The sequence below is a fragment of the Hydra vulgaris genome, chromosome 08 (genome assembly GCF_038396675.1).
Source record: "Hydra vulgaris chromosome 08, alternate assembly HydraT2T_AEP".
NCBI classification, from domain to species: Eukaryota; Metazoa; Cnidaria; class Hydrozoa; order Anthoathecata; family Hydridae; genus Hydra; species Hydra vulgaris.
The window spans coordinates 19,884,850-19,897,236 of NC_088927.1; the positions used below are offsets into that span (position 1 = coordinate 19,884,850).

The window sequence follows — 12,387 nt, forward strand, 5'->3', positions numbered from 1 at the left end:
AGACAAGTAGCATGATCTGATCAGGTGTGAACCCAGACCTTTTTTGGTACTATAGGACTGGTATGGGCGCCAAAATAATGTCTCAAAATATTAATCTCTTTTTCTTTTTATATTAAAAATAGAAAAAATGGTTCTTTTAAATGCAAGTTTTCTGTATATTTTAGCTAGTTTATTTAGCCAGTAATGTTTACAAATAAAGTTCGCGGCAGGTTTAGAGTTAGTGTTAAATACAACCAATGGGCATTCACTGATGGCCTCATTCAGGAAGCCGAATTATTATCTTATATAAGCCCAGGATAGTACAGTTTATATTACCCATTTGGATTTGAATAAATATGCCCGAATGACTTCTTAATGAGTGCTTGTAATGTTTATATTTAAAATAATAGATGTGTAGCATTTTGTTAATAATCGATATCTCATTTAAAAAACCAACCGACTCTTATTTGTTTCATTTTTAATCCAATTATTAATTATTTTGATTATTTTGCTAATAGATATACAAAATAGATTGAAAGATTGTTTATGCTATATATGCTATTACTTTTAAAAGTAATTGCACGTATATGCTATATGGGGCTATTCAAATAATACGAAGCACTTTTTTGCTAGACTCTCTTCTTTGTATATGTAACATTTTAAACAATATCTCCCCGCCTTATTTGTGACGTGACATTGTTTATAAACAAATATATCTTTGAGTTTGCACTTTTATGCTAAAAGTTTACTATTCCACTGTGATTAGAATTTATATTTTAAAAATTTTGTCATGTCACACTGTGGCTAACCACCCCCTCTCCCATATGATATTTGGTGACACTTTCAAACACCTCCACCCTATATAAGAATGTCAAGTATTATTTGAATTTTGCTACATTTTATTATTATGGTTTTGCTACATTTTTAAATATAGCAACAACAACAACAAAATAATTGTAGTAAATTTATGCCCTGACTCTAAAAAAGAAACATTCACTGTTTGGTCACATTGCCCTGTGTGTCTTAATAAAAAAAGAATTAGTAATACTAACTACTTCCTTTATACAAATAGTTATAAAATGTTTGCCTTAAATTTTGCGTAAGTTTTTGCCTAAGTTTTGCGTAACTCATGCGCAACCTTAACTTTATGCAAATGCTGCGAAAAAGTTGTGAATACCAAATAGTTACGCAAAAAATAATTTGCGTAAGTTTTTCGTAACTTTTGCTAAGCTAAGCAAGAGTTACACAAAAGTTGTGAATCCGCACCCAGATTTTTTTCGGATGTCGATGTGGTGTTTTTTAAAAGTTTTTATAAAAATAAAAAAAATAAAAATGTGTTTTGAAAATGTATAGAGTAAAACTAGGTCAACAATACCCTTTAAAGGCCACAATAAAAATTAAAAAAACTTATCATGAAAAATTAAAAAACTTTTTTTTTTTTTTCAATTTTTTTTTACTAGATAGGTAACGAAAAACTACTTAAGATAATATAAATATATGTTAAAAATTAAATAATAAAGTTATTGAAAATATTAAATGTCAAGTAAAAAAATTGTGCGGTTTTAGGATTCTGATAAAACCGCACACTTGAGAAAACATTGAAGTTTTTAAAATTCAACTTTTTTTATTATATTTTTTTTAACACTACTTATATTTAAGAAACTATATTAAAGTTTTTAACTTTTTTGCAAGCAAAAAAATTTAGTTCTAACTACATATTTCTTAATTAAACATGCTTTCTTGCACAACCGTTTCCGACACATCGAATTCTCGCATTGCAACATTTCTGTGTGTAACTGTACTCTCCACTTTTTACATTTTGCAACTTTTAATCGTTCGGCTGCCGGTACTTGTTCTTTACTATTGTTTTGCTGAGGTTGCTCAGCATTGTTATGCTCAGGCATTTGAGTACTTGGCATAGAGAGTCTTCGCTTAGCGTTAAGTTTAGCAACTTTCACGGCTTCCTTTGTTGCTTTTTCTTCATTTTTTGTTTGAGGAACTTGTTCACGTTTTCTTCGGGTTTGCTCCAAGTTTTGATTTGTTGCACTGCTTCGGTTTCTTAACATGCGATTGATTTCTGGCTTAAAAAAATACTTCAACTCTATTTCGAAACTGTTTTTGCGACGCTCAACACATAACCTATTGATACCTATCAAAACTAGAAGCTGGTGTAGTTGAGAAAGATGGTAATCGGTGTGTAGTTGGAGTAGGTGCTGCGGCAGCTGTGGAAGATGATGAAGCTGTGTCTGAGCAAGATGGTGTAGGTGCTGTGGAGGCTGCTAAAGTTGATGAAGGTGGATTAAACGTCATTGAGTTATAAATCATGCGTCATATGCGTCATATGCGTTATGGGTTATTGTGTGATTGCTAATGCCTTATGATTTATGTTGTTTTTATTAGGTGGAAATAAACCAATGCACTGGAAACCAGCGATTGCATGCAAGCGCGCTACACATTATATGCGACCCAGAAGTTATACCAGTCTGTTGATATTGCTTGGCGACGCATTCAAAATAACGATCAATTATTTCTGGCTTACAAGAAGCGACTCTTTCAGCAAATTTCAACAAGAAAAGCGAATAACTTAGCGATGCTATGTTATCCGCTTTTCTTGTTGAAATTTGTTTTGAACATCTTTTTATAAAGGCATTAAACGAGTCTTTATCAGGCTTGCCATTTTTGAATAAGTGCCATTGATCTTCACGTTTAAGGTAGCCACATACAAGTTCTAGGATTTCATTTCAGGTTAAACCATAACCCCAATCACCAAGTAATTGGAATGCATGCACCATCGATCTTTCTGTTTTATTTGAAAGTACTGAGCCATGGAAGCCTTTATTGTTGTTACTTTGGCGATATTTGAGCGTTGAGACTGGAACACCATGTTTAAACTGCAGCTTTTCTCAGTGATATTTTATTTTCATTCATATCAGTTAATGCGGTTAGTATATCGTCTTCCTTGTGAGCTTTAGTTTTATTAGTTGATATGTTAAATAGAATGAGTTAAATGGAATTGAGTTAGTGATGATTATATTGAGAAATAATATAATAATGGATTTTTAATGAATAAGAGTCTGTTATATTAACAAATAACATTATATTTTATTCATAATTAAACCGGAATTAACACTAACTTAATTAGATAAAGATAAGCGCTTTGTCACTTGCGAAAAACTAAACCAAGTAATTAATCGAGCGGGCGGTTTTATCAGAAAAAAGTTTTTTTTTTAGTTATTTGATTTTTGATTTAAATTTTTGTTCTAGCTGCATAAAAATCATACTATCTGAATTAAAATTAAATTTCCCACGAGATAGTGCTAAAATTATTTTTATATCCGTTTCGGTTCGCAACGATAAAAAATATATATATAAAATTTGTACTCCCCGTTAAAGTTGCATAAAAAAAGAAAAAAACGGAGTTGACTTGCTATATATGGCTTTAAAACTCGCCCCTCAAGTAATGTATTGTTGTATTGTTATTTGTTTATATTTTTTTGTGTTCTGTAGAGAGCGCACAACTGTTTGATAAAGGTAGTAAATTGGTCGCGATATAACCGACATAACTGATAGCAGACTTTATCATAAAACTCGTCGTAATCTGTGACGTAATAGATGATGTAATTTTTGACAACCTTGGGCTCGTCATTGGGACCTTCTAATTTGTTGGTGAGAAACGCTTTGAATTCTTGTGTGACGAGGGATTCTTTTGCCGCTGGTTGGAGATTTTTATAGGATTTTAGGGTTTCTTGGTAGATGGAAATTTGATTTTGCTGTAGACGTAGGAAAAACGGCGACGGAGGGAAGATGTGACGTGTGTTTGCAAATTCGGTTAAGAAGGCGCCGAAGTTTTCTTTCTAAAACAGAACGGAAAGGATTAAATACAAATAAAAAGTTTCGGAGTTAAGAGTAAAATGATTGATGCTAAGCACGAAGGCAACATTTCAAAGTTTCTATTTTCCTTCATTATAAAGGTTGAATATAAATTTTTTTATTGGGTAACAAGGTTACACGCTCTAATTTAAAATCATTTATATATAACTTTTATTACATTCTCTTAACTTTTAAACTAGAGGATACAGTAAATGTTTGTCTCTTTTTTTACTTACTTTTTAAACTTTTTAAGTTTCTAAAGTGTAAGACGTAAGGTAATGTGACTAAATATTGTTTTGTGACGTAACTAAACTACGTGACATAAATGGATTTTTTTTAAATCCTGTTAGGTTTTATGGAGTTTTTTTTTTTTTTTTTTTTTTTTTTTTTTTAGGTGCCCCAAGAAGTCCTTACGGTCTTGTCACAGAACACCGCGGAAGTGCATTTAACCGGGAAGTTCACGCCTCCTTCCTTACCGTGACGCGAAAATTTGTCCAAAGCTCGTTTCGAACCTTGATCTCCTGCTTATAAAGCAAGCGCTCTTGCCACTGCGCCACGGCCGCATAAGTTATTTTTAATTTATTTTATTTTTTTGAAATTTTATAAAATTTTTTTGTTCATTTTTGTAGTTTAATTTTTAATGCTATACCTTTGTTTTTTTATCTTAGTTTAAGGCTTATGGATACTTTATTTTTTTTATTTTTTTTTTAATTATTTTTTATTATTATTTTTTTTATTTTGTGTTTTATTAATTTTTGAATTTTTATTTTTTTTTGGAAAAAAAATTTTTCAATATTTTTTATTTATTAATATAATTTTTATAGTTTTGATTTCTGAAGTATTACTTTTGTTTTTTGTATTAGTTTTAAGTCCAGTCATTATGATTGTATGAGGAGTTATTTTGGATTTGAGTATTGCTTTTAATATAATCCCTTGATTGTCCGACGGGTATCTTATTTGCTTTGCTTCTTTATATTTGTCTTTCGAATTTTCTCTGATCATATTATGCTTTTTTGTATGCCTTAAATATTAATAGCTCATCTTCCGAGCATTTTGTTTTATCGAAGCCGTAGAACAAATTTAAGTTGTAAATATGCCTCTCAGTATAATCTAAGCAAAGATATTCTGAGGGAAGTTCGATTTTTTTTTCTGGTTCTTCTACTTTTTCTTTAAGCGTAATGTTTGCTTCATTTACGATGTTGTCGTTGTGAGATTCAATTTTTTTTAAATGTTATTGTTGTTAAAACTTTGACTTTCATCCATGTGAGCTTCTGTTTCTTGTGTTTGAGAATTTATTTCAGGCGATTGTAGTGTTTGTTCGGGTGTCTTTGGTTTTGTTTTATTCAAGGTGTTGATATCGTTGCTTATAATTTGGTTTTCGAGAGAGTTTTGGCATATCACCATAGAGGCTTCCGATTCTTGTGTTTTTGAAAATTTAATTGTTGATTCAGGTATTTCTTGCGATGTTTCTGGTTCTTTGTTTCCGTTACTTTTTTTCTAGGATCTTTGGTCACTTCTATAAAGTTTTTATTTGGTTTCAGGTTATCTTCTTTGTTTTGTCCGGTATAGATTATCCTGACGTTATACCCACAGAGTTTTAAAGATCTTGGTATTGGTTTATTTAATTGATTCATCATGGCAACTAGTATCCCTGTATAATAGGGTGTTCCGTTTGACGATTAAATATTTTCCTTCAACGCTCGTATCTCACACATTCACAATCTTCTCTACTCAAAAGTTGTTTTGAAACAACTAAATGCCCTTACAAACTAAAGTCTCCTTGCAGCAACCCGATGAAGGGAAAGGGTAAATACACTCAAGCACATAAAAGTTTACAAATCGTTCAACTTTATATATTTTTCCATTTATAAATATTTTTATGATACACTTTTATATTATAAGCAAGCAAAAAAGAAAAAAACAAGCTTCTTTACATTAAATTAACTTTGATCTATTCATAAATATTCTTCAGTTTATATGCCAATATTTTAAAAATAAAGTCGTGTTTTTATATATATATACATTTTTTAATTTTTGTTTGTTTTTAGTATTTTTAATTTTTTTGTGTTTTTTAATTTTTAATTTTTTTGTATTTTTATTTTTATATATATATATATTTTTTTTTTTTTTTTTTTTTGAGCCTTTGTGCGGAAAGAAATCGAGAATATGGAAAAAGGTTGATAATGAAGTTGGTAAAGATTATTTAAGTATATTTAGTAAAGAAAGATTTTATTTATTAATACTAAAAAAATACAGGACTTTTACACAAATCATCACGTTACGAAACCTACAGGAAAAAAATGCAAATAATAAAATATATGTTATAAACTAAGGGCCGGCAGTGATTGTCTAATCATATATAACAATATTTTTGTTGTAAAAAATTATATGTTTTAAGGACACAGGAACACTCAACTAAACATTTAGTTCTTTCTACGAGCCAGTGTGTTAGTTAGGCTCATATGTTTATTTCAGGCTCCCGTTCTCTATTTGACAAAAAACGTTTTTAAACGTATTTAGATTATGGAGTTTTTTTTTTTTTTCCATTACAAAATAATAAATATTTACAATTTTTTTAATAACATTAACTAAGGTTTTATGTTTTTACAATATATGGTTTTACAAGCTTTCGTAAATATATACATTTTCTGTTTTGTATATTTTATTATATAATTTTTGCATTTTTAATTTTTTTGTGTTTTTTGATTTTATATTTTTTTGTGTTTTTTGATTTTATATTTTTTTGTGTCTTTTGGTTTTAAATTTTTTTGTATTTTTTTGTTTTTTATTTTTTTGCTGTTGTGCGGAAAGAAATCGAGAGTTTAGAGTAATTTAACAAATAGAGGAAATTTTAAAATAGGTCAAGGAAAGGTTCATAAGGTAAAAAGAATGATTTATATGCAATAAAATTTAAAAAAGAATTACAGGACTTAATACATAAACATTACGTTACGAACACTATAGTTAAAAAACTAATGTGTTAAAATAATATTTCATATAATAAGGGCTAGCAGTGATTTGCTAATCGTATATAATAATAAATTTGTTGTATAACATAAAAAATTGCAAGAGGGAAGGAAATCTTTACTAAACATACAAAGGAGCCGTTGTTTTATTTTAGCTCATATGTTTAGTTTCAGACTTTCAAACTCCACTTGACAGAAAACAATTTTAATACAAAAATACTCACAAAAAATGTCCGCGGTGTTTCTGCGGACATGATAATTATATTTTAAGGTAATAATATTCCTGATGTTCCTGATAATTACCCTGATCACTGCCATTGGGTCAATTTTTTTGTTACTGAACATGTGGTGGCATCTACTGTTCCATATTGCACTCATGATGGTTTGAGTGAGTGTCAACAGCAGCTGCGAAGTGGGGTTTTTCTCCGATAAATTCGCTGTTTCAATCAAGAAAATTGAGTTTATTGGAGAAAAGTTGTTTCGGGATGTCAAGGAGTCATATACGTGTTTAAAATACTCCCAAATTTCTACAGAAGGAGGACAGTAGGCAAAGATGTGCATGTTGTCCTCGATTTTACCGCAAGTTTTGCATTTGTTATTGTTGACGATCTGCTGCTTTGTGCTTTTGGCTAGCTAGGCCGCAGAAGGTAAACCCTTGTGTAAGAAACAAAAGAAAATGTTTTGAGTCGGTCCGCATGCGTGGGAGGTTAAGTTTTTTTTCCAAATTTGGGTCCACGGCATTGTTGTTTTTGTTGAACCGTTCCAGACAAGTTCTGCTGGCACGACTGTCTTTTTGTTTTTTGCCACTTCTAAGTAAAAATTTATGGTTGTTTTTAGGGGGACGTTAAAAAGGGACCCGTTTTTGCCTAATATTTCAATTGTTGTTTTGTAGTACTGAGACGTTTTGTTGTCCCAGTGTTTTGGAAAATTGTTCTGCTTTAAAAAGTTCCAGCTTTGGTTTTGGTTCGTAAATTTTATAAGTGAACTCGCCAACCAATACTTTGAAAAGTAGTAATAGTCGTGAGCTTTGTCCTCTTCGCATTCTTTCAGTTGAAAGAGTGTTTTGAGGCGAAGTGCAAGAATTTGCTCCTTCGGTGATAAAATTCCGTGACCCCGCTTTTAACGGGTAAAAAAAGTGTCTCTCTTTTGACCGGATTGAAATTGGTCTTTTGCGACAGATTTTCGAAAATGGCTCTATGCAGACGTTCTATTGCCCATTCAGGAACGGGCAGCACGTTTGTCAGAAACCACACTATTGACATTGCTAACGTATTTATCAACATAGTCTTTCTCCTAAGTGACAAAGTACGCAGTCCCAGAAACTCTATTTTGTTTAGGGTTACTAACCAGTTGAAGTTGGTAGTATCGCTCGGTCTGGTGTAAAATGTAACACCTAATATTTTGAAACCGGTGTTGTTGTTCCACTCTATGTCGTCCAATTCCAGGTACATTTTAGGATCAAAACCCCCAAGAACGAGACCCTTGGTTTTTGAGGCGTTGATCACTGAACCACTTGCTTTTTCAAACAGTTTTATTTTTTCGAAAAAAAAAGCGGACTGATTTTACGTCCCTGGCAAAAAAGTTCAAATCGTCTGCGTACTGATGTATTTTGAGGGGTTTAGGTGTACCTGGTAACGGGAAACCCTCTATTCTGCTGTCCGCTCTGATCACCAAAGCGAGAGCTTCGGCAACAAAAACGTACAGCAAGAGAGAGAGGGGGTCACCCTGTCCAACTCCTCTTTCCGTAGGAAAGGAGGCTGACAGAAAACCGCAATTCAGAACAGATGCCGAAACTTCTGAATATAAGATGTTGACAAAAGATACAAAATTTTCTCCGAGATTGAATTTTCGGAGAATTTGAACCAGAAACGCATGATCGACTTTATCAAACGCCTTTTCTTGATTTATTGACAAAATGAAACTAGGTAGATTTTTAAATTGTGCGTAATCTATAAGATCACGGACTAAATGTAAATTTGAGAATATTGTTCTACCTGGGATTCCGCAAGTTTGGTTTGGTTCTATAATTTTTCCCATTACTTTTGCAAGTCTTAGGGCCAGCGCTTTTGTGATTATTTTGTAATCAGCGCCGATTAGGGATATGGGCCTCCAGTTTTTGCATTCAGTAAGATCTCCTTGTTTAGGAATCAGTGAAACAATTGCTTTTTTCATAGAGTGGCTTGTGTTTTTTTCTACGAAAAGTATTTCGTAGGCAAGTTCTTCAAAATCTTTTTCTAAAATGTGCTACAAGGTTTTATAAAGTTCAGCTGGAAGTCCGTCATAGCCCGGAGATTTTCCGTTTTCAAATTTAAAAAGGGCTTCTTTCAGTACCACGCCGCTTAGGCGGGTGTTTAAAAATTCGTTTTCATCATCACTTAAACGTTTAGTGATGTGTGACAAGACATACTTTTGGCTGTCTTTGCATAAACTAGTTTTGGTGTAAATGTTTTTGTAATATGAAACTAGGGAGTTTAGTATTTCACCAGGTTCACTCGTCAATGTGCCGTCGTTCCTGCGAATTTCAGTAATTGACTTGTTCCGCTGTTGAGTTTTTTCGAAATTATACAAAAATTTTGAAGGTTTTTCTCCTTCTTCGATTAGTTTTTGTTTCGTGCGAATAAACGCTCCTGGAAACTGGAGCAAGAAAAGAGCATCGGGTTTTTCTGTGATGCTATCTAAATTCGGGTTAGCGTTTTGTCGCTCCCGTTGGATTTCGTTTTCAATCCTTTTGGTATTTTTTTTGTTTTTCGCACTTTCCTGTATCGATATGTGTTGTAGTTTAGCCCTAACAAAAAGTTTGTAGTTGTCCCACCATTTTAAAATTGACGTATAGGACCGTTTTTTAGTTTGCCAATCTTGAATTAAAAGTTCATTTTTCTGCCTATGCACTTCTATTTCCAAAAGGGAGCAATTTAATTTCCAGTATCCTGGTCCTCTCCTGGTTTTACTAAAATTGACAGTTGTTGACACGAACTCGTGGTCAGAAAAAGGGTTGGTGAGAGTTTTGGTGTATGTTGTTTTTTTGGCGACTTTTTCAGGGCAGTAGATTCTGTCGAGTCTACATTTGACCGTCTGATTGCGCCATGTGAATTCTCTCTTGTTGGGGAACTTGTAACGAAAAACATCAACTAGGTTATACCTACCTTGGAAGACCCCGAGTTCAGTAATGCCGTAGGTGTGATATCTAAAGTTGTTTGTGCCTTCTGTGTCAAGAGGCAGGCTTTCGATCATGTTGAAATCCCCGGCCAACAGGACGGGTAGTCCTGTGTCCTGCGAGATGTCTCCAAGGCCGCCGAAAAACAGGCGCCTTTCTCTCGGCACATTAGGAGCATAAATATTCAGCACCTGCATTTTGTGTTCGTCAATTTTTATCATGACATTTAATATTCTTCCGCTATTGTCCCTTTTTAGTTCGTTTAAAGAAACATTGGATTTAGAGAGAACTGCCACCCACAACAGTTATGACTCGGACCAGAGTTCCAAATAGACTCGCCAGTCCATTCGTCACTCCACTGTTTAACAGTGGACGGTCCGGATTTTGTTTCCTGAAGGAGGAAATCCTGAAGATCGAAGGAGGACTTTTTGAGAAACCCAAAAAAATTATCGCGTTTGGCTTGGTCGTTTAGACCGTTTATAGTGCACGTTAAAATAATAATAGCCATGATGGTGAGGATCAGGTTTCCTAACTTGAAAACTCGTGTACCTTAAACATGAATATAGTAATTTTACAACCTGACATAAAAAACAAACATATAAACCTTAACCTTATAGCACGAGTTTTCGTTTGAACTGACGTAATACGAACAATAGGACGCACTGGACCGTAACATTTCACAAAATGCGCGAACTACAACAATGCAAACTACTACAGCTTAAGCGCTTACTTAAAAACGTTACAAGCAAAATTAATGAGGTTAATAATAGAACGTAAAAAAAGAATTTTTGTAGAAAGAAAAAGAAATAAAAGTTTTGAACAAAAAATCCGAAATAATAATCTGATTTGAGAGCAATGCTAAAAAAGTTAAGCTAAAGATAAAATGAAAAAAAAGAGAGAGAGAAATAATCTTACGATTTCTTTTCCGCACCAATTTGGCTGTCAAATTCTTCATCGATTATTAAAGAGTCTGTCTCGTCTTCAAAACACATTTCCACACTTTCTTCTGGTAACAGAACTTTTTCTAACAACATGTCTTGCTTTAAATCGCTTGTGTTTATTAATTTTTTTGGGGGTTTCGCATTCCGTCTGCCCCAAACGTTTTCTGGTCAGCTGGGTGGTTTTTACTTTTGGTGTTTTGGATGCATGTTCTATTTCACTGAGACTTTCTTTCTCGTAATCATCTTTAGCATTAACCTCAACACAGGCGTTTTGAACATCGTTTTCCTTATTCACACTGTTGACTTGTGTTGCTGTGGGTTGTGTGAAAGGTGAGGGCGGAATGGTTGTGGTTTTTAAATTTGATGGGTTAGGTTCGGGCTGGCCAGAGTTTTGTAGCGTAGGTTGAGTCCATCGACGTTTTGATAGCGGGGTAAAGGGTTTATGCATGGGTTGGTCCAGTTTTTGATGATAATAATTACATTTCCCGTGTATATATCTTCCCCATGAGCCTTGCACTTTTGTAAGTAGAAGGAGTCAAACTCACCTCGTCCTGCAGCTAGGTGTTTACCAAGCTGGATGATGGCGCTCTGACATTCATTCCTATGAGTACCAATGGGAATGTTTTGAACCAAAACGTGAATTTTTCGCACATACTTTAGTTGAAACTTCAACACGCACCCTTTGATTTCAATATCTGCCTCGAGATAGGTTGCCACAGACGAGTTGTTAACAACAGTGAATTCAAATAGCTTGTTGGTGTAATGCCTTGTCACACCTCAAACATTGCCAAGTAATTTCTTCTCGGCTAAACTCGATAGAAAATCATTGACATTTATGTTCAAATCTCCATATCGACAAATAAGGACGTTGGAATTATCAATTTCAGTCTCTTCGTTAAAAATTGTTATAAAAAAAGAACTCATTATTTGTACATTGTTAAAAGTTTAAAAAAATACTAGTATGGTTTTTTTAACTTATATTTATAAGTTAAAAAAAAACATTACCGTTATAGTTATAATAGTGAATTTTTAATAAGTGTAAACTAAGACGCAACATAACGTCAAAAAAATCTATTCGGATATTCCTTCTTTCTCATCTTTAGATTATATATAAAGTTACATTATATTTTCTTGGGTCAACTGCAATTAAATTTATAAGTTTAAAAAATAATATTTTCAAAATAAAACCCACAAGCAATCCAATCTAATTATATAAAGTATTTTTTTACCGTCAGCTAGGTACTTGTTTTAGTAACGTCGCTCTTAAGAGGGTTAATCTCGTGATCTGGAGCGAAGATAACAAAATTAAAATAGATATAAACAACAATCTTTTTCTAAACTAAAATGCCCAGATTATTTTTGGAACTTTTTCGATTATTTTCGAATCTTGCTTTTCATGATTTTCTTGTTTTTTTTTTTTTGTTTGTTTTGTTTTTTGATTTTATTTCATTTTCGTTTCTTTTTTTTTGTGTATGTG

General features: G+C 32.8%; 1 protein-coding gene across 2 annotated transcripts in view; it reads right to left on the minus strand.

Moving 5' to 3' along the window:
- Positions 1-3,061: 3,061 nt before the first annotated feature.
- The window catches only part of LOC136083673 (TNF receptor-associated factor 5-like), a 156,691-nt gene continuing 147,365 nt past the window's right edge, over positions 3,062-12,387 (minus strand). For both annotated transcript variants that reach the window (XM_065803232.1, XM_065803233.1), the window contains one exon: positions 3,062-3,833. In XM_065803232.1, coding sequence (XP_065659304.1) covers positions 3,456-3,833 — 378 coding nt within the window. In that variant the 3' untranslated portion in view covers positions 3,062-3,455. The remainder of the gene's footprint in view (positions 3,834-12,387) is intronic.